We start from the raw sequence: 23,476 nt of genomic DNA on the forward strand, positions 1-23,476 counted from the left end.
CCAAACCCTTTCGCTTTCTCCGACGCCATCACCGGTCGTCTTCCCCTCCCGACGGTTTTTCTTCTACCGACGGCCCCCCTCAACTCGACCCTAACGCATCCGATGCAGAGAGAAGCCATCTGGGAAGAGAAATCGTCTTCCCAGACGACGAAGACGAGATCGATCGATCTCGTCTTCGTCTTCTGGGAAGACGATTGTCTTCCCAGATGAAGACGACGTCGATGATTGGGAAGACGAAGAACTTCGTCTTCCCCGATGAAGTTCTTCGTCTTCCACGACTTCTCTGACTCCGATCGGAAGTCTAAATGGGAGGAAAGAGATCTCCAGAAGTTGAGGATGCTTCGGGAGGGAGAGACAGTCGGCAATGGAGCCGGAGATGTCGTCGGAGATTTCAAAATGAAATCCTAGGGTGAAACTGTAATTTTTTAAAACTTAGGCTTGGGGGGAAATTTTAGTTTTTAAAGTTTAGGGGGGCAAAATACATTCTATTTTAGTTTATTTTTAATATTATAGAGAAAATGATGATTTTACCCTTACCACTGTTAGAGTTTTGTTAAATCTAACTGGTCATGGGTAGGTGTTTGGTGTTTCTATAGTTAAAGGGTAGAAACTTGTCATTATAACATACCTTGGGTGGGAAATAGTCGTTTGGCCTTTAAAATATCATATTTTATTAAATTTTTTAGGAATGTAACTTTTATTTTTGAAACTATCAAAAAAAAAAATATTTAAAAATTTTTAAAACACCCCTAAATTTTTTTAAATTTCAAAAATACTCTAAAATTTTAATAATACTCCTAACATTTTTCAAAATGATAGTTCACCTTCATATATCCCCCATTTTGAAAACAAAAATCGGATAAAAAAATATATAAAATGACATTTTTGTCTTTTCATTCAACAAAATTTACTAATAGAATTAGATATTGATAAAAATCTGACCTTTTGTAACTTAATAATAGTAAATTTATTGTTTCAACAAACTTTGAGTTAGAATCTTTTAATTTATAATTAGACACAAAAAGTTTTATTAAATAAATTATAATTATCGATTAATCTAATACTTAATCATCCAATTAACACTATGATAATTGATATTTATAGCAAGATGCAAAAAGATTCAAGGAGTTTTGATAATCATCCAATGCTGCTATTCCTGGGCAGCTTGGGCATTGGCAGGATTTCACCCAAATGGCTGCAATGCTGCACAATCCGAAAAGGCAAAGTAGCAGGCAGACTGGTAGTGCTTGCTTCTTCCGAGAACTGCACAGACAGCTTTCTTGTGCAGACTTCAGCTCCAGTAAAAAACAGCTCATGAGGAACACAGCAAAAATAAATCTCCATAGTAGAACCCAGCAACCAGTAGAAGAATAAATTCAGTCAAACAGACTGCAGCACTGGAGAAGAATAAAATCTGGAACAGACTGCATTAGAAGGAAGGCAGGATTCTATTGCACTGAAAACCAGGAAGCAGAAACGTTGAGCTGCTACAGTAGACCAGAGAAAGCAGGAGAGTAGGACAGAAAATCTGGGCAGAGAAGTAGAGAAAATCTGGGATTAGATCCTGCACAAGAAACCTACAGCAGCCGTAATCCCATGACAAGCACAGCAGGTAAGCAATTGCAGAGGTTGGTTCTGGAAAGACAGGACAATACAGGGAACCAAGGAAGCAGGGGATCCACAATCTATTCTGGAGCAGAACACCTGGAACCAGAAGCTGCACAAGATAAACAAAAATATCAATTGAAATTGATTTAGAACTTGGCTCTGTTATTTGACCTTGGGCAGAAATGCCTTTGCAAGTTCCAATAAATCAACGCAAGGAAACTTGCAGTATTTTTGCAGGAGAGAGCTTTGCGACAGAAAGGATGATTCCAGAATTGCTTCATAAATAAAACAAAAGCAAGAAATAAATTTGATACCAGATATATGTTACCAATTTTTGAAGAAGAACAATCAAAAGACTTAAAGAGGACCCAAGATTCAACAAGGTGATCTCAGGCTCTTTTGTACCCATTACCACGCCCTTCTAAACTGTTTCAAACTGATGAATAGCTTATAAAATTTAAGTTCCATGTTTTTATGTAACAACTTTTTTGAGTCTGTTGTTAACATCTAGTCCACTGCTTATGCCTTTTTGAGAGTCTTATGTCCTGTTAACATCTAGTCTGTTGTTAACAACTTTTGACAAAGACAATATCACCAAATAGAATCATCATACCATTCATTAAATATAGACATATTCCAGTGCACACAAATTTCATAATTTAGACATTCATTCATGTAGACACAAAATTCATATTACATCAAAAATACAAAGAACCACAATAGGCAAAACGAAAAAGCAGAAGCAGAATAATAAAGATGGAACCAAAAGGCCTCCCATCGCTGACCTCAGCACAGGAAACTTGAGCAGCAATAATGCCTCACAAACCACAAACAAAAGAGCCTTATTCCAGAGATTTCTTTGAAGTTTGCTCTGTATCCTTCCAGAACTCTGAATATTCTGTAAAAATATAGCTCAACACAATGAAAGTGAACAAACGAAGTGCAGGGAAATGTCATTTTAAATTTTAAAATGATGATCTATACTTTAGTAAAGAGAAAAAAAAGTGAAGATTAAAAATACAAAAAATGTGAATATATATATATATATATATATATGTATGTATGTATGTATCAAGGTTGCCTCAAATGACCTTCACGCTACTATTAAATTCAATAATTTTTTTGTATCTTTTGTCTATAGAGTTATTGACTACTTCCAAGATAATGTTAATATAAAGGAAAGTTAATGATAAGGTCATGAGGACGCAAGACCTTATCCTCAAAAAACAATGATTAGAAGTAAGGGGAATGAGAATATACAAAGATAAGTAACTATTAAATGAATATGTACCACTTTTTTCTGTGTAGAAATTGAATAGTAGTATTAAGGTCACCCTCCCAGCATTCTAATTCGTCATGCCATCCCTGTGTTACTTTTCGTAAACTTGGTACACTTAAGACTCCTTCAAAGAAAGTCTTCATATTGTGGCATTCCTGAACTATCAATTCTTCCAAAGCTGGAAATTTGAAGATGTAATTCCCAGAGCAGAAACTTGTGAGATTTTTTAAATTACAAAGTGACAACAGCTTTAATTTGTCAAAAACAATTTCCTCGGCTTTTGTATCCCCCTCACTTGATACTACTTCTGCCATCATTTTACATTCTGACAATCTAAGTTGTTCGAGTCGCACCAAACTTTTGGCTATTGAAGATGATACTAAGTTTATCAATCCATCACAGTACCGTACTACTAGAGTTATGAGATTTTCAAAAATTGCTGAAGACGGCACAATACAAATCAAATTGTGACAAAAATTTACATCTAACATTTCAAGATTTTGAAGAATTGAGTCCAAATGAGATTTTTCTTTCCACATGCACTCCAAATTGAAAAGCCCCCATAGCTCTAGTTCCTTTATTTGTGTGAGCAAGTTTACTTCTTTCTCGTCTTTTTCACATGAGAATATCTCTTCATATGAACTCGATTTTAGTACAAGTTTTTTGAGATTGTTAAATCTCTGAAGGATTCCAATTGGAATGTTAGATGATTCATCTTTAAAGATCTCAAGAATTTTTACTTTGCAAAATTGATGTTCTGAAAGTTGTTCTTGCCATGTAAGTGTGATGTCTTTTCCACGTAGTATCAATTTCTCTGACTTGGAGTTAAGCTGATGATTGATCAAATAAATTATAAAAAAGTTAATGTTTTTTTCAATATTTATAGAAAAAGTAAGGAGAAAAAAAATTCTAAATATAGACAACTAATATGTTATCGTAATATCAATCGTACTATTTAGCTTTAATTTATATGTTGAACATAAAAGAGAATCCACTTTTAGTGCATGTAAAATTAAAATTTTGTAACTTAATATTTTTTCTATAAAAAAAATTTTAATTAATTTGTACGCCAAGAATTCAAGTTTGAAGGTGAATAAGAAAATTCAAAGAAAAGCAATTTTAAACTAAATACATACCTCTTTTTCGTACAGTTGTTGTATGGTGGCATTTAGGTTACCGTTCCAACTCCATTTGTCTTTATCCCTCTGATCTTCTTGAACTTTTTGTAAACTTGGTGTGTCTAAGTTTCCTACAGAGAAAGTCATCATCATAGGACAGCTATCTACAGTTAATTCTTCCAAAGCCGGGAATTTCAATGCATAATTCCCAAAGTAGAAGCATATGAGATTTTGTAAGCAGCGAAGTGACAACAACTTCAGATTGCCAAAAACAATTTCATCTTCTGCTGCTACATCTTCTGTCTTATTTGATACTATTTCTGTCATCATTCTGCAAAATTCAATTTTCATTTCTCTCAACTGCACCAAATTTTTTGCTATTGCAGGTGTGAGTAAGTTCATCAATCCATAACACGACCATACATTCAGAACTGTTAGATTCTCAAAAGATGCTGAGGATGGCAGAACATTTATCATTCTATTACAATAATTTACTTCTAGAACTTCAAGATTTTGAAGAAGAGAGTCTAGTTTGGAGCCTTTTCCCCAAAGGTACTTTGCATCAGAAAGACTACACAACTCCAAACTTTTTACGTGTATCAAGATCTTTGTATGTTTCTCATCCTCTCCACAAGTAAAAATCTCTTCATTTGAGCAGTCACTGAGTATGAGTTTTTCTAGCTTAACCGATCTCTGAAGAATGCCAACTGAAATATTGGTAGATTTATCCTGTTTGATCTCAATTGTACATCTACAAAAGTTTTCCGGAAACTGATGCAGCAATTTTATCATGTCATCCACACTGCTTAGGGTTAATTTCTCCAAATTGGGGATCTGCAAACAAATTAGACAAAATAAAGCTAAAGTTGAAGTTCTCGAACAATTTGACACAAAAATATTGTATTTTATTTAAGCAGAAATAGAATATGAAAATATTTTAAATCAATGCACAGGTAAATATTTTTCACGTTACTACTATTTTTTGGGAAGTAAAAGTAAAAAAGAAAGGCACTTACCTTGTCCACCAAGAAGAGGGAATGTTTCGCCCAAATATCATGTTGACCCTCATTATTATCAAGGAAGCTTATATCTTCAGAAGTGAATGTTTTTATTTTGTTACAATTACACACCTCCAACTTCTTTAACACCGGCCATTCAGAAGTGTGTACTCCAGGATAGAAAGTTGCAAGTTCGGGCAAATTCTCCAGTTTTAGGAAGGTTACTCGTGAAAATACAAATGTCTTGTTTGCTTCCACTCCTTTTGAAATGATCTCCTTCAACACACTACAATTGCATATCTGAATGTGTTCAAGCCGCTCAAAGCTTTTCACCATGGATGATAAAAATACATATTGGAGTTTTCCACAACCATTCAGGATCAAGCTTTTCAAATTTTGATAGCAAGAAGAAATTGCCACAAGTTGACTATCCCAGAGTATTTCACAATTGACTGAACATAGTTTTAAGACCTCCAAACTGGGGACAACAACCTGCACTCAGAATTTTTTTTGTTGTAAAATAATACTAAAAACATTCAAGAATCATAGAAATACCAAGTTTTTTATTTTATTCTTTGCTCATTTTCAAAAACAAATTCAAATAGTTTATCTAATAGATTTTAATTTTCTTGGACTGTGCATTATATATCTCTCTTAGATATATAATGTTATAAAACTCTCAGAATTAATTATTGTCCCAAATCTTCTCAGAATTAATTGCTCCAAGCTTTAAGGCTTCCAAACAACCTACTCAAAATTTAATGTTATTTCAATGTTTTCTTAGATTAAGCTGCGTTTCATTCATTTATATATTAATGTTCTAAAACTCTCTCTTGCCACCACCCTTATAAATATGTTCTTAGGTATCTTTCTCCCTATCTAACAAACATATGCAAAATTTCTTGTACTGAAATTCTAATTTCAAACAATTTTTTCTTTTAATAATTTGAACATTAAAAGAAGACTTTAATTTTTCCTTCGGTCAACGCACAGATTCACCTCAAGCCACTGCCACCTCATCACTCGCCACTGCCGGCGCTCCAGCCCTCTTCCATCATCACCGCCCGTCACCGTCAATCATCCACCACTGGTCTATTCATCCCGTCGCGTCACCATCTTCCCTCTGTGCAATTGGGTTTCCTTTTCTTATTTTGGTGACTAATTTGGTTTAACTTGAGGCTTTAGTTGTGTTAATTTTGGTGTTGTGAATTAATTATTGAAGTTGGGAATTTGTATTGTGGAGTTTGTTGTGATTTGGAAGTTGCCCTAATGATTTTTTGGGTCAATACTAGTTGGTGCCCAGCAGGTGTTTGACAAAAGGCCACTGTTCGTAACCCTATTTAGTTTTCGTTCTCTCAATTTTCTAATTCATATTCTTGTTGATTTTGATTTTTCTAATGATTTTACTGATATATCATTCAATGGAAGGACACATCCTTCTTGTGATTTTGGGAGATTGTGTGTTATTTGTATGAATTACTTCATTTTGGTTGGTTTCATAATTTGTTCTGTTAAGTTGTTGAAAGATTGGTTTTTGGTGCCATCTGCTTCATTTGCTTAATGCTTTAGGAAATTAATCAATAAAAAATTCAATAAAGAGGACCGTTAATGCTCAAACTTGAACACAAAAAATAATAAGTTAAATTAGCAATTTGCTCAGAGGACAAACCCCATTACAGATAATGTATTTCAAGGGGAAAAGGGAATTTTTTAAATTTTTGCGTGAAGAAAATTATTAAAATTTTAAATTAAGGAAAAAATAAGATAAAATTTTTATTTTTTAAAATATTTTATTTAAATAACAGTTAAGTAAAGAGATATGTGGATATCAAGATGTCGTCTCAACAAAGTCTATAACAAAAAAAACAAAGACTCGTATCTTATATTCTGAAGTAAATATGTCTAGTCTGCTACAATCACGCACCTCCAACTCCTTTAACATTGGCCAATTTGAGTTGTATTTTCCATGGTATAAAGTTGTAAGCTTTGGCAATTTTTCGAGTTTCAAAAAGGCTAACCTTGGAAAGATAAATGTAATAGTACCCTCTATTTCTTCTTTGGCAACAATCTCCTTCAATTCCTTAGAACGATGTATCTCAAGGTGTTGAAGCTGCTTAAAGCTTTCAATTATCGATGGTGGAAACACAAATTTTTGTTTTTGACAACCATCCACAATCAATCTTTTCAAATTCTGGTAGCAACAAGAGATTGTTGGAAGTTTGTTGTCCCAAATCCTCTCAGAATTAATTGCTCCAAGGTTTAATTCTTCCAAACAAGGGAAAACAACCTGCCCAAAATTTAATGCCATTACAAAAAATAGCATAAAACCTAAAACGAAATCCATTTAGAGATATTCAAATCTAGAAATATAGTAAATTAGGATAAAACTATCATAAATCAAACCTTTTTGTTAAAAAATGGTATGACAGGATCAATTTCCTCATCCTCTGAATTGATATCACTGGACTCCAAATTAATTGTCAATTCATTTTGTGTCTTTTGCGATGTTGAAACTGTATTTGTATTTGGGTAGAAGCTTGCAATCCTTGGAAGTTTAATCAAAGTCAAGAAGCGTAATTGACAAAATTCAATCTTATCAATTACCTCATTCTTGTCTGCTCTGTTTTTACTTTCAATAGCAAAAATCTCAATCAAATTCTTGCAATCTTCCACCTTAATTAGTTGAAGTTGTGGAAGGCTTCTGCTAGCATTGGAGAATGAGAAAATATTTTTCAACTTATCGCAGTTTTTCACTTCTATAAATTTTAAGTTGTAGAAAGACTTTGTTGAGGGTAGACCATAACATATCTTTTCTAAGTTGATTAAGTTGAAAATAATCAGAGACTCCAGGAGTGCAAAGACATCATGAGGTATGCACTTTGTTGAGTCAACAATGCACAAGATGTTAGGATTGTTATGGACATGGAGATATTTTAATTGAGAAAAACCCTTCTCGTCTAATTCATAGAGATCATTCTTGATGCCTTGCAATTTGTCTAAGCATAAGAATTCAACATTCGAGAAGCACTGCAATTCCTCTTGCCAGATGATAGAATTAAGATTCACTTTCAGCGTTCTTAAAGCAGCAGGCTTATTTAACATACAACTTTTAACATCCATGTACTTCCTATAATCATCATCATGTATGTAAGACCCACCAAAAAAAGTAGCCCCATTTCCAATTGATATTTCATACCTCTCCAACTTTTTGGGGAAGAAGTCTTTTGGCAAAATTTGATAATTTGAAATATCTATTTCTAAAGTTGTCAATTGAGACAAATGCTTCAACTCCTCAAGTATGCCAAGCTTCCATGAAATAAAGCATCCGCTCATATACAATTCTTCCAATTGGGATAAGCTTGATATAACATTTGGTACTATAACTTCTAATTTTTGACAATAACTTAAATCTAAAGATCTCAATTGAGTCAATTTACTTATTTCTTCTGGCAATTGCTTAATCTCACAACATCGCAAGCTAAGAATCTTTAGTTCTCTCAACTCTCCAATGATTGTTATATCTGAAAATGTCCCACAATCCAAACATAGTGTTTGAAGATTTGTGAGAAGACCAAGAGATGTTGGCAAGGACAATACATCTAGGTGAAAGAAACTGAGAACCTTGAGGTTTCCCATCCCCACAAAAAAATCTTCATGGATTTCAAAAAAACCCTCCATCCTCATGCTGAAAAATTCAAGCTTTGGATAATCCAAACCTTGAGACCAAATCTCACTAATCATATTACAATCAGCTAGTGAGATTTTAGTGCATTTTTTCAATTGCTCTTTATCTGACCATTCCATCCTCATGTCATTTCGCTCTGTAAATATGTGATGATCTTTATATGCAATTGTTATGACAACTGAACGAACAACATCATGCATCGAAAACCGTTCACTGGTTGAACCATCAAGCAACAAACACGAATACTTGAGTTCATAGACAAGACTTTCCAGCTTATTTCGTGCTTCTTCCATAGTAAAGTTAGCTCCTTCTAGTATATTTAAACTCATAATGAGTTTGAACAAGTCTAAAATGGTAGTATTATTTACCATTAGACTACAAATTAGCAAAGTTTTCTTGAGCTCGTCACGTTTTAGATAATTGTAACTCAATGCTATCTTTGCATATTCTTTTTCTGGCAAGCCTGCAAACTTTGTTGGAGAAGGCTTTTTCAGATCTCGTAGGGCATCTTTCCATTCAGATTGATGTCTCTTGTATCTTAATGCTCTTGCTATGGTAGTAATAACAATTGGCAAACCATGACATTCCTTGCATACAGCATTTGGCAGAGAATTCAGCTTATTTGTTTGATCAACCACATTACCTGCAAGGGGAACCCTGGATTTTAGATTAAAAGGCAGAGATATGTCTTCTATATGCTTCAAATATAATAAAATTGATCCCATTTAAAATATTGAAATTTTTTAAATATAATAAATTCTTTATTATAGATCATGCATTTAACGTAAGTATTAATAGCATTTCTGTTATGTGCTTCGAATTTAAAAACAAAAGGAGTGTATTTTTTTTTTTAAATGAAATAGTATCTGTGAAATTTTATGAAGTATAAATTGAACATCTTAAGAACTAAATAATATTACTTAATAAAATACGAAAAAAGAGATGTTCAATTAATTTACTAGTACACTAAATTTGTATTCAATTTCAAAAAATTTATTTTTAAAACTGATATATAACAAGAGAAATTGAAATTTGAAGTTTAATTAGCACAATTATTACAATTATTTTTTAATCTCTCAGAGTAAATTTACTTTTTATAATTTCACGTAATATAAATTAATCTGAATGAATATAATATGAAACAATTCTCTGATTACCTGCCATCTTCTTGAATAAGCTCCAAGCTTCTTCTTCCTTTAAGACACCCATCGAGAAATTATTCTTAGAATCCATACTCCATAATACATTAAGATCTCTTGCTGTCAGCAATAATATACATCCCCCACGGTCATCTCCACAAGGAATACCGAGAGCCTCCAAGTCTAACTGTTCCCATATATTATCTAAAATTACAAGCACTTTCTTATCATTCTTCAGTCTCGCATACAACTTGCTCGCTCGTTCAGCCTCCGTATCAAATTTCACACCTAACTGATACGCAAGTTCATCTTGAATCTTTTTAGCATCTGGTTTATCAGACACCTCTACGAAAACCACCTCATCCAAGATCTGGTTTTTCTTGGCTTGATGACCAACTTCTTTGACCAGAGTGGTTTTACCAATTCCACCCATTCCATAAACTCCAATAATTCCCGCCTCAGGATCATCTAATGACTTCAGCACATCGTTGAAAATTGACCTTCTTGATTCAAATTCCTCATAATCTTTGTTAGTGAGCCGAATGACTTCATGAGTGATAGGAAGAGAAACTTCAGCAAATGTTTCTTTTTCCTGAAGAAGCTCAGTTACAGCGTTCAGCTTTTTCCATGCTTTCCTGCCATTTTTGTAACAAGTGATCAAGTTGAAACAACTGCTGTTTGATTTCTCTTGAATCAGCTTGTCTGTTTCTTCGATGGTGGAATCCACATCCCCCTGCCAGTCCTTAACATTCTGTTTGATCTTTTCCACATTATTTTCAGCAGCAACAACCTTAGCCTTCACCTCATCTCTTGCATCCTTCAGCTTTCCAGCTTCTTTTTTAAGATTGTGAAAGTTGGTATTGTAGTTGTACAAGTACATAATCTGACGCCCAATCGGAGCACTTAAGCACTTTCCAACTTCTAAAACGGCATTCCCAGCAGTTTCTTCCATTCTCAAGCACAAGGAAAGAATTGGTATCAGACAGATTAGAAGGAAAAAATGAAAAGGAAAGAGAACTCAGAGATCAAAACAAGAGAGGTTGAAAGAGATACAGGACATTTGTAGTATTGATTGGTAATTTTAATTAAATTATTTTAAAGGAGATAAAGATGAAAGACTAAAATGTTTAGTTAGTCAACAAGAAGACAGAAAGAAAGCAACATGCCAACAACTTTATGCATTATTCAACAACTTTAATTAAATTACAGTTATGAAAAGAAATTCAATTTAGGAGTAAATTTTACTTTTCTTTGCGATAGCAGGAAATAATTTTCACAACCCAATTTCTAATTAATATATGTAAGGCTTTAACATTTTCTGTAGCAGAGAATGAACTTCTAATATGCTTGAAATAAAGTTAGGAGTGAAAAATACTATAAATTAAATATTCAAAATTGAAATATATTTTTGCTTCAAATTTTCCTTTTTAAAAAAAAGACAGACTTGATAAATATCAAAAGTTTAATTCATTTAACTTAAAAAATAAAACGTTGAACGCAACAAGTTATTATCATAAACATTACGAAAAGAAAAAAAGACGAATTATCTCTTTCTCACCAGGACATTAATTAGCTCTACTCCACGCCGTCGTTAAAACAGCCGAGTTCCAACACACCGACAACACCTCCAATTCAGTACAAATAAAATAAATTAATAAATAAATAAAATTACCAAAAAAATGGATGAAAATTTGTTTGATGCTGCAGACATGTTAACACGAACACTTAGGAGACATTATAATATCACTAAATCTATAATAATAACAGTAATACAAAGAAATTCATCAAAAAGTATTTCAACAGTTCAATTTAGGAGTAAAGGTTTTATTAACTTTAGTGTTGGATATGAACTAAGCTAGTTTAGACTCAAAAATTGACTTAGTTCAGTTAAAATTCATTTAGTTTGAGTTTGAATCGAATTCAAGTTAAAAGATTCAATTTATTTTAAAACTAAGCCAAATTCGAGATAGACAAAGTTTGACTCAGTTTGACAAATAAGCTAAAAAAATAACTCAATTTAGTTTAAATTTGACTCAATAACTTAATTCGAATTAAGTTAAATAATTGTTAAATGACATCATTTTGTCAGTGAGTCACAAATTTGAACCATGAATAAGAGCCACATATATATATTGAACCATATATTTAAATTATAAATTTAAGTCAAAATCGAACCGAACTTAAACTACCTTTAATGTTAGCTCGATGAACTTGAATTAAATTTTTTTATACAAGATAAGCTTAAACTAAAGAATATTTAGATTCGATTTGATTTATATCCGCCTTTATTTATGATGGTAGAAAATAATTTTCACAACCCACTTTCTAAGTATTACATATAAGATCGCTTTCCACCAAATGGGAAAGCAATAAATATAAGGGTGGGTAATTGAATGTGAACACAAAACAAGGTGGGCTAAGAATCTGAGACAATTGACTTTGGAGGAAGCATTTATTTCCTTGGAGGAAAATTTGTCCACATAAAGAAGCTCCACCGCCCTCCTATTCATGATGGTAGAAAATAATTTCTACAACCCACTTTTTAACTGTTACGTATAAGATGACTTTCCACCAAATGGGAAAACAATAAATATAAGGGTGGATAATTGAATGTGAACACATTTAAACAACGTAGACTAAAAATCTTAGACAATTGACTTTGGAGGAAACATTCATTACCTTGCCGGAAAATTTGATTATTATTTGTAACCAAAATTTACAAAATCATAGATATGGATATGAAATCCTAAATATCATCGAAAATTTATTTAAATACACATTGAGAGACTCTTCACACAAAGAGTAATAACGATTATTTTGATAATTTATATTTTATTACTTATATTATTTTATTTAGTTTATAAATAATAAAAGATTTTAATAATTTTTTATTAAAGATAATGACGTGATAGATAATATGAAAGAGAATCTTATTATTACCTCCTCTTTAGGTATTAATATATTATTAAGGTAATTATATTCTTATTTATTAATTTTTTAAGATACAAATAATCTTATTTTCAATTAATATAATAAATAATATAAAAATATTTTAAAATAATTATATCCGTGAGTATTTAAGTAAAATAATATATTAGTATTATTTTGTTATCTTTAATCAAACACAATAATTATTTATACTAATTTTTATCTAATTTTATTAAATATAGTAACAATTTATATCAAATATTTTTAATGTAATATATTTTTAAAACATTATCTAAATCAAATGCTCCCTGGATATCATGTACATTATGCCAAAAAAGAGAAAAAAGTTAATTCAGCAATCAAAAAGAAAACCAAACATGAAGTGATAGTCAGTCTACTTTAGTCAATTGACACATGAAAGAATTTTGATAAACCAAACATGGCCGATTCCGGCCACCATGTGGGTGCAGATTCTTTGCGGTCTCGTAATTTACAAACCGTTCAAGCGAATCTTCTACGGCGACGACGCTTTGGACATCGAAACCTCCGATTCTAATGCGATTTTCTCAGTTGCAAATAGGTTAAATTTTTTACTTCTTTGTTTAGTATTTTCTCAAAAATTCTACTAATTTAAGCTTAATTATATTAATATTTTGGCTTGTGTGGCATCTTATTAGAAAGCTAATTTTTTATTTATTAATTTTACTAAATTTGTAGATTAGAGAGGCTTTATGGAGCTAAGGCACACGTGGGGCTCTGAATTCCGGATCCGGATACGGGTTCGTGACAGAATGTAGATATTGTTCCTGTTACTAAAGGGTAAATTTTTCATTTTTATCGTTTATATTGTTGTGTAATTCATTTTTATATGTAGAATTACTAAATTTGTAATGCTAAAACTTGTAGTGAGATAGAAAGTCTCAGGTGGGGACCTAAAATCTTGCACTTTAATATCCATTCCTTTGGCACATTAATGCTTGAATTAATTTGGTGTTATAAGTTAACGAAGGGCACAGAATTTACTGTCAACTGAATTTTCTACAAGAAAAAATTTCGTGAACTCCATAATTCCATGCCACTTTTTTAAACTTATGTACTTATATGAGTTGATTTGGAAAGTAAAAATGCAGATGTCAACAGGAATTGAGTGTTTGGCAAAATAGACTTGTAAATGTCTAGTTTGACATTTCATGTAATGAAATTGCACGTATATGTTACCCCTTTTATGGCAGCATATTCCTAGTTTTATTCTTTATTTCTTTTATCAACATTCATGGCAATATAATTAATGCTTTCTTACAGGGAGACCGTGCTGGTTTCTGTGAAGAATTTTTCAGGATTTGTATCAATCAATGGAGATGGCAGCTGGGGTTTGTGAAGGCCAGCATGGGCACAGATCACAGCATTATCCTGACCCTGTAAGTCATAATTATATATGTCTCTTCTATAGTGACTTAATTAGGCATGCTTCTTGTATTGATGGTGCAACATGGCTATTCTTAAAAATCAATCACTGTTATCTATGATGAATTTAAGACTATAAATTTTTTGGATCCTTTCTTGTTGCAGTTGCTGTGTCTGTATTAACTGCATAGCATTCTATATCGTATTCATTTCTGAACTTCATATTTTGTGGGAAATCTAATTTGTAAAGACATTGTAATTATGTGAATGATCTAAAGTATTACGATGGTGTTTTTCATTATTTAAAACTTGTTGCCATATGTTGTGAGCTTAGTAGTATTTCATTGTGTACAGCTCCTTTATGGAACACATGTTCTCCATTATTTTAGAAGATGTTTTGATTAGATTTTGAAATATTTCTTCTCATTTGGTTTTCTTCACCAGTCCTTAAGTCTCTGATACCTATAGCTTCACAGGAAAATACACTACACAGATATTTTTTATTAATAATTTATTGTTTTTTTTTGTAATTTCTATTTCTCAGATGGAGGAAGTTAAAAAACAAGCTTCAGTTCTTGAATCATATCTTGAACAAAGGGGAGTTGCCCTGCCAGAGGGATATTTCTCGTACAAAGTGATACTTCCTAATCCAAAATTTTGGTTATGTGTTTAAATCTCCATAATGGTGTGCCCAGGATTGCAGTGTAGTATATTCTACTGTAACTGGGGAGCTTTGATTTACTTTTCAGTTGCTTCAACTGATGAATGCATATCGCATTATGACAGAATTACTGATTTTATATTGTCCTGTATCTATTACTGTAATTTTGATGAAATTTCTTAAACAATAAATTTATGCCTGTGCTATTGGTGATAAATGTAATGTGTCATCTGTGTGTTTGAAGCAGCCGAAGACAGCCTAATTTTTGGGTGGAAAAATTTCTTAGTTATGAACTTGACCTAGTTGATTATAGTGCTGAAACTCAACATAAATATTTTGAGTCACAGGGTTTTTTTTGCTTATAAATAGTAGTTGCACTGAGAGAAAGATGAATGATTTTGATTATGACTGGTACGTGCTGTCGTTGACACCCAAATTAAATCCTAAATTCCTGCAACAAAAATGTAGTAAAGGAAAGTAGGGATCGTTCCCTCGAAGAGCTTTGATTAGTATGTCGTCACAAATAAATCGAAACAAATAAATAAAAAGGGGGGTTTTGAAGTGTACCTGTCATTCCTTACGATTAGTTAACCAAAAACATGTATTCCAATTAACCCTTATTGATTAATAATTCGGATACGATCTCGAATTTAATTAAACAATAGCATTACGAATTAGAAAGACCAACGAAGCAAGACAACACAAACGTACGACGTTGCATTTAATCCAGTTGATTATTTTCCTAGGATTTAAAGTTTCTGACGCAGCAAACGATAAACCTAGTTGCCACTTCGATTAGGTGGATTGAACAATTACGGATTCAGCACCTAAACTAGCAATAGATTATATTAATTGATAAACTAATTGCGCACCTTATAAATCAACCAACACAATCAGGAAAAATAATTAAGAAAGATAACCAATACTCAAATAATTAAAAGATGCATTAAAGAACAAAAATAAATCTCACAATCATTGTAGTTCCATGGTTTCAGATCCCTTCAACCAAGATAAATTATTCAGCCACTGTAGACCATGTTTTTCTCTTTAATTCTCTAAGTACAATGGTTGATAATTCTCAAATAAAAATAAGAGTATATATATTATCTTCCTACTAAAAATCTGGAAATTGAAAGTCAATCTTAATCTCCTAATCCAACCAAGCAAAGTGATACATATCTTCCCAAAAAGAAAGGAAAAGATATATATCTTTAATGTATATCCTTCCTCCAAAAGTATCATTCCTTATCCATCTCAATTAATCCTCTTTTCCAGCCAGTAGTTATTCCTTTTCATAGGAAGCAAATCTTGATATTTAGTGGACCCTTGCAGCTGATCTGGACGTCCAGATTTTATTTCCGCATTCTGTTTTCTTCTTTCACGTGCCCACGCCTAGTCTGCATTACGGAAATTCCAGATTAATAGATCTGCTCCAGTTTTTCATCTTTTTGGCCCAACTTATTCCAAAATTGCTCAAAGCTTCCTAAATGCAAAAAGATAAGTAATTCCATTAGATTGAATTAAATTTCTACACAACATAAGGGAATTATAAATCAAAATAATAACAATTAATGGCGTTATCAATGACATTGAAAATATTTCAGAAAAGGAAGTTGCATAATTTGGAATCCATTTCGATAGTTATGCCCTTAACTTTGTTTATATTCTGAGTGTGAAGTACTGATTGTGTTACACTTGGTTGTTAAAATATTTTAGGATTATCAGTGATTAACTTATGAAATTTGGTTTTATATTTCTAGCTCCATTTATTCAAACAATTTTCCACCCGAGGTTATCACCTTTGAGCAGTGGACACTATTGAAACCAGAGCAAAAAAATATGTTGTCTGGCTGGCTTAAGGGTGCCTTTAGTGGTGGAGAAAAAGAGATGCAGGAATCTATTAATCAGCAACTCAATTTCATTCTCAGCACAGCTCCAATCTGGGACAGTTTTTTTTTTTTCTTTTGATTTTTCTGTACCTTAATATTCTGTGCTTATTTATTTATTTATTTATTTTTTGCATATTGTTATATTGAATTTATGTCAATCAACTGCTTGGTGGATAATATAGCAATCAAGAAAATCCTTGTTCATAGATAGTAAAACCTGCAATCTAATCGTCTGCATCATACGTATGTTACTCTTGTACGTAAAGATGATCCTGAATAGTAGAGACTAAAGCACTTACAAAAATAGTGATGAAAACAAGTTTACATGTTACTGATATGTATGTTACTCTTGTATGTAAAGATGACCCTGAATAGTAGAGATTAAAGCACTTACATAAACAGTGATGAAAACAAGTTTGTTGTGATTGCTTGTTAAAGTTATGATGTTTAATTTTTTTCCAAGGATTTCTGTTCCATCTCCCTGAATTTTCTGATTGCTGTAAAATTAAAACAAAACTAGCAATAATTAACTGTTTTACATAGACCCATCATCCTTGCTTCTGTTCTCATAGTGGAAAAAGATTGTGATATGATAAAATCCGCAGTTTATGGTATCCTTCGCCACTTCAAACAGGCGCTTCGCCCCTAGCTGGTGCTAGATATTATCTCAAAGATATCCAGACTGATGATTTAGTCTAAGTTTTTTGGTCATAGATTTGTGGTCCATCTTTTTCCAAAGAATATGAAAAATCCATGTTTGTACTGAAATTGCATGCTAGCACATAGCTTTCACATGGTAGGCTGCTACCGGCTGATTTTAGGTTTTTAAAATGCATAACTTGCTTATAATTCAATTTCTATTAGGATTCAAATTCAATGGATAATATTAATTCTTTGTTGTTCTCTGAAAATATATGCTTAGAGTCTCTCACTCTTGCTTGACTTAGGCAAGATCCTGTTTGGCATTGATACCGTGAGCAACATCAGAATCTAGAACATTGAGGGTGCCCTTCACCTTTAATTATTTTTGTTCATTGACTCTAATTTAAGTATATATTTGTTGGTTTGAATAGCCTTAGAATTAGGTTTGACTTGTCTCAAACGTTGCATCCCACAAGTTTGTGGAACAAATAGTATAATGTTCTCATATGTTTAGTTTTTCTTTTATTGAATTTTTTTCCCTCATAAATTTGATATGTTTTGTACATTGTAGCCACTTTGAGAGAAAAAGATAAAAACCTCTCTATTTATTGGCAGGTTGGAACTTAAAGATAATAAATATGTCCTAGGGGAATTTATCGAATTTACAAAGAAGCAAGAAGATGCACAGACTTTGAGATCTGTTAGAAGATCTAAAGTGAGTTGTCTAGTCATCCAAAAGACGGGTATGTTTGGATTAGGTATTCTCTCAAACATTTATGACTCTTTTCTCTTTTCTGGTATATTTTGCATAAGAAATGTGAACTTATGCACCATATTTTAGACTAGAGAGAGATAAACCTTACGTTTCATCCATCAACCACTAGAACTTTGACTTGGTATAGGATTATTACTTCTATTAATGCTTTTCCATGTAATTTAATCCAATTCTTTTGTGCTAACTAAAATAAATTTCCTATTTGTCACTGAGATCAAAATTTGTTCAGTGTCTAGGGACGAAATTAGGTAAGTTACATGATCTTAGAATGCAAATTGCAAGTCATATTGTTGCTGCAGACAAAAGCCTAATATGATTAACATTTTGAATACCAATCAGTATAAATGGATTGAAGCCAGATTATTGTTCTTTTTCTTGACATGTAAGAGCAGAGGAAAAATGGTGATATTTATCATGTAGGGTTACCATATTAGTTGCATTGCTCATAGAAGGCTTTTGGAGATGATCTTGTGGCAACAAATATCAATGTCATTAACTATTGATGATCCAATTATTGTGCCTGAAAATGAGAGTCCACAATTCAGCTGTCAGCTCTCTCTCCCTCGGCCCTTGTGTGGCAAAAGAAAACCAAACATCCAAAGATGCCACAATCATGTTTATGCTATTATGCTTCTGTTTCCCTTCCTATTCTGATTTTACTGTTCATTTCAATTGCAGCTCCTTCACGTCTCCAAGTTTTGTACTGTCCTCGTGATTATTGAAGTGAAGGCATGTCAATTTCCGAGTGGAAGGAAGTAACTGTGAGATCGAGTGCTGCAGTTTTTTTAATTTAAAGAGTGAAAATTGGTCATTTCAACAAACTTTATGTGAGATCGAGTGCTACTTTTTTAAATTCACAGGTGGTGGTTCCACTCCATTAGTTGATGTGTTTACTCAAAGCAAGTGCAGATATGATAGATTTGCATATTCCTGTCGTTTTCCAAGCTCTTCACTCAGAAAAGGAAAGAACTATCTTCGGATTCAGGTAGCTACAGCATACATCGAATTTATCATTCAAGTTGTTAATTTCTCCAACTTTCACTTTATTCTCTAACTAAAGATTAATAGTTCAAAATTTTTGAATGAAACAAACCCACGACGATAAATTAAGTGGGGTGATATCTTCTATTGATATTGTAAGATATTGAATCCAAGAAGATCCTGAAGAAAATTGTGAGCCATTTGAAGATATTGTAAGATATTGAATAATTAAAAAGCTACAAGTTGCATTTGGCTAGTGACTAAAATATTATTATATATTATTATTATTATAACAAGATCAAAGTTCATATATTGCTGATTTGTTTTCATTGACTTTCCAATATAATTTACACTATACAATCTAGAGGTGGTAGCAGTTTATGTCATTTGGGTTGAACGAAATTAAATACAATTCATCATATTTGTGGACCGTGTCAGATCAAGATCTACATAATGGTAAGTCTTGTAAACTGTGTCATCCACAAAAATACTAAACCTATAACACGACTCATGTTTTAAAGGGTTATGTTGTGTCGGTTTTTAATAGATTGACCTGTTGATCTTGTTATAGGCAGTATAGTTTTTTATTAATAAATTATTTTTTAAAATAATTATTAAGTTTTACTAATTCATATTTACTTTTCAATTAATACAACTTAAGATAGTACTTTGTAAATTGTGGATTGATATTTTAAATCACATTTTGTATTTATTTTCAAATGATGTAATATAATTTTTTATTACTTAATTTCATATTATAATTAAAGGAAACTTTTCATTTTATTAGTAACCTAGTGTTGAAACTTGTTTTTTCAAACTACGTTTTCTTGACTTACTCGATGTTTGATGCAAGACAATTGTTGTTTATATACTCTCCCAACAAGAAGAACCAAAAAACTTACGTGTATGACCTTCAAACATGGTCATAACTTAGTTTTTATTTTGTTTTTACAATTTGGTTAATTTTATTCCTTTATAATACTTTGATAATTTAAAAAAAAAAAAAAACTTAATATGTTCTAAAAAAAAATTGTTCAAATCATTTAGAACGAATTCACTTTCATAAACTCAACTGAACAGGAATAAGTGCAGTATAAACATTAATAAAAAGATTTTGTAGGAACAAGTAAGAGTCTTTTACTTGTTTCTATAAGGTCTCTCATACAGTGTTTACATTAAACTTATTCTTTTTCATTTTAGCCTAAAAAAATGAATTTGTCCCAATAATTTAAACACATTTTCTATTTAAAACATATTAAGTTTTTTCATTACTAAAATATTATAAAAATAATAATAATTAACAAATTATAAAAATAAAATAGAAACTAAGTTATACATTAAATAAAAGGTGAAGTAGTAGATAAAATAAAAAAAGAGAAGTGACACTGTCTAAAGGCCACATACTGTTTTGAAAATCTATCAAAGTTCTTACAACGATAGAGATTAGGAGAAACAACAAACATCCAGAAAAAGAAAAAAAATTGCAGTCTCACAGTTGGCCGAAGTTGCAGCTGAAACAAGGGAAAGAAGCCCAGCACGCAATCTGCATAATTTGATCGGCTTTTGCCCGACTTCTGCACCTGGACAAATTCTGGAATGGCCTGGGCAAGAACTGCTTCTGACTGAAAATCTGCAGAGCAAGGCCTGCTTCTATCTAATTGTTGCACCTGGGAAGAAAAACTAGAACTGCAAGGATGGGGTGACCAATGCTGCGCTGTTGGACATTGGCAGGATTTCACCCAAATGGCTGCGCTGTTGCACAATCAGGAAAGGCAAAGTAGCAGGCAGACTGGTAGTGCTTGCTTCTTCCGAGAACTGCACAGACAGCTTTGTTGTGCAGATTTCAGCTCCAGAAAAAAAAGCACAAGAGGAACACAGTAAAAATAAATCTCCATAGTAGAACCCAGCAAGCAGTAGAGGGAAGGCAGTAGAAGAATAAATTCAGTCATGCAGACTGGAGCACCGGAGAAGAATAAAATCTGGAACAGACTGCAGTAGAAGGAAGGCAGGATACTATTGCAGTGAAAACCAGGAAGCATGAACTTTGAGCTGCTACATTCGACCAGAGAAAGCAGGAGAGTATCTGGACAGATATTCTGGGCAGAGAAGCAGAGAAAATCTGGGATTGGATCCTGCAGAAGAAACCTACAGCAGACGAAATCCCATGGCAAGCATAGCAGGTAAGCAATTGCAGAGGTTGGTTCTGTAAAGACAGGACACTACAGGGGACCAAGGAAGCAGAGGGTCCACAATATATTCTGGAGCAGAACACCTGGAACCAGAAGCCGGACAAGATAAACAAAAATATCAATTGAAACTGATTTTGAACTTGGCTCTGATATTTGACCATGGACAGAAATGCCTTTGCAAGTTCCAATAAATCAAAGCAAGGAAACTTGCAGAATGCAAGCACAAACTTCCCATTTTGATAGCTTGCCAAGAAATAATAAGCTGCATGGCCAGGAGAGAGCTTTGCGACAGAAAGGATGATTCCAGAATTGCTTCATAAACAAAACAAAAGCAAGAAATCAGTTCGATACCAGATATATGTTACCAATTTTTGAAGAAGAACAATCAAAAGACTTAAAGAGGACCCAAGATTCTACAAGGTGATCTCAGGCTCTTCTGTACCCATTACCACACCCTTCTAAATCTGAGTTTGCAATAGGGAAAGATTTTATGAAACAAGTTGAAGTTTACACTTCAATGAATCATTTGTCCTTAGTCACAAAATGTCTTTTTTTCTAATATCTCTACTCATGAGGTAAACATCTCTACTAACCAGAAACTCTATTCATATACTTTGAAACTCTGCTTAGCAGTACATGTAATAAAACCAGAAAAGCTATCCGTCAATTTCTCATATTCAGAAAACTGTTCCAAACTGATGAATAGCTAATAAAATTTAAATTCTATGTTTTTATATATATCTCTTGCATGTGAAAAAGAATTAATTATTTATAAGCTATGAAGAACATTATGAAATCTTGAAACCACATTCTCAACAACTTTTGCAACAATGAAAACACATTATAACAATTTCATAATTTAGGCATTCATTCATGTAGACACATAATTCATATTACATTATAAATGCAAAGAACCACAATCGGCAAAACGAAAAAGCAGAAGCAGAACAATAAAGATGGAAACAAAAGGCCTCCCATGTCTGACCTCAACACAGGAAACTTGAGCCGCAACAATGCCTCAAACCACAAACAAAAGAGCCTTATTCTAGAGATTTCATTGAAGTTTGCTCTGTATCCTTCCAGAACTCTGAAAATTCTGTAAAAATATAGCACAACACAATGAAAGTGAACAAACGAAGTGCAGGGAAATGTCATTTTAAATTTTAAAGAGAAAAATGTGATTTTGTGAAGATAAAATGTGAAGATAAAAAAAATACAAAAACACATTTCCACAATCATGACGTTTTATGGTTGTCTCGAATGCCCTTCACGTTACTATTAAATTCAATAATTTTTTTGTTATCTTTTGTCTACAGAGTTATTGACTACTTCCAAGATAATGTTAATATAAAGGAAAGTTAATGATAAGGTCATGAGGACGCAAGACCTTATCCTCAAGAAACAATGATTAGAAGTAAGGGGAATGAGATAACACAAAGACAAGTAACTATTAAATGAATATGTACCACTTTTTTCTGTGTAGAAATTGAGTAGTAGTATTAAGGTCACCCTCCCAGCATCCTAATTTGTCATTTGATTCCTGTTTTACTTTTCGTAAACTTAGTACACTTAAGACTCCTTTAAAGAAAGTCTTCATATTGTGGCATTCATGAACTATCAATTCTTCCAAAGCTGGAAATTTGAAGACATAATTCCCGGAGTAAAAGCCTGTGAGATTTTTTAAAAGGAAATTTTAAAAAATGGCCAAAATGCCCTCTCATTAAGCAAAAATACCCAAAATCACTATTTCCAAGCCAAAATGCCCAAAATCACTGTTCAAAAAAAAAATGCCTATGACTTTTTTTAATACCAAAACTACCCTTCCCCTCATATTTATATAACTCTCCCACTTACTATGGGGTTTTAATGTAATTTTAGATAAATATGAGGGGTTTTTGGATATTTTACATTATAAAGACATTTTGATATTTATTTATTTATTTCAAACTTTTTCTAAAATGTCAAAATTACCCTTCCCTTCATTTATATAACTCCCCTCACTCATTATGGGGGTTAAAATAATTTTAGATAAATATGGGGGGTTTTTGGATATTTTATATTGTAAAGACATTTTCATATTTATTTATTTATTTCAAACTTTTTCTAAAATGTCAAAATTACCCTTCCCCTCATCTATATAAACCCTCCTCACTCATTTTATTTACACACACTTCTCATAT

At 32.4% G+C, this 23,476-nt stretch overlaps 1 protein-coding gene, 2 long non-coding RNA genes and 1 pseudogene across 4 annotated transcripts; 2 read left to right on the top strand and 2 right to left on the bottom strand.

Annotated features, from left to right (window-relative positions):
• Positions 1-1,534: 1,534 nt before the first annotated feature.
• Positions 1,535-10,987, bottom strand: LOC123205037 (probable disease resistance protein At4g27220). Of its 2 annotated transcripts, none has more exons than XM_044621837.1 (7): positions 9,846-10,987; positions 7,407-9,331; positions 6,883-7,290; positions 5,022-5,495; positions 4,024-4,839; positions 2,394-2,506; positions 1,535-1,717 (listed from the first exon to the last, which is right to left on the bottom strand). In XM_044621837.1, exons 1-7 carry the CDS (start codon positions 10,777-10,779, stop codon positions 1,558-1,560), a joined length of 4,830 nt encoding a protein of 1,609 aa, XP_044477772.1. In that variant the 5' UTR covers positions 10,780-10,987; the 3' UTR covers positions 1,535-1,557. The 2 variants fall into 2 exon arrangements, with proteins under 2 accessions (XP_044477772.1, XP_044477771.1); XM_044621836.1 differs by lacking the exon at positions 1,535-1,717 and adding an exon at positions 2,900-3,717 and having other exon boundaries at positions 2,407-2,506.
• Positions 1,750-21,840, top strand: LOC123205051. The gene is made up of 2 exons (XR_006499714.1): positions 1,750-1,991; positions 21,717-21,840. It is a non-coding gene; the product is annotated as an uncharacterized LOC123205051 (long non-coding RNA).
• Positions 13,181-17,591, top strand: LOC123205042 (annotated as a pseudogene).
• LOC123205048 lies at positions 21,291-22,970 on the bottom strand. The gene is made up of 3 exons (XR_006499711.1): positions 22,763-22,970; positions 22,282-22,392; positions 21,291-21,608 (listed from the first exon to the last, which is right to left on the bottom strand). It is a non-coding gene; the product is annotated as an uncharacterized LOC123205048 (long non-coding RNA).
• Positions 22,971-23,476: the final 506 nt, after the last annotated feature.

Source organism: Mangifera indica, unplaced genomic scaffold, assembly GCF_011075055.1.
Source record: "Mangifera indica cultivar Alphonso unplaced genomic scaffold, CATAS_Mindica_2.1 Un_0001, whole genome shotgun sequence".
Taxonomy (NCBI): Eukaryota; Viridiplantae; Streptophyta; class Magnoliopsida; order Sapindales; family Anacardiaceae; genus Mangifera; species Mangifera indica.

Coding starts and splice junctions, on each gene's coding strand:
- LOC123205037 (XM_044621836.1), bottom strand. CDS start 10,779: ATGGAAGAAACTGCTGGGAATGCCGTTTTAGAAGTTGGAAAGTGCTTA. Junction 4,840..5,021: donor CCCTCTTCTTGGTGGACAAG/GTAAGTGCCTTT, acceptor ATTTGTTTGCAG/ATCCCCAATTTGGAGAAATT. Junction 3,718..4,023: donor AACAACTGTACGAAAAAGAG/GTATGTATTTAG, acceptor ATCAATCATCAG/CTTAACTCCAAGTCAGAGAA.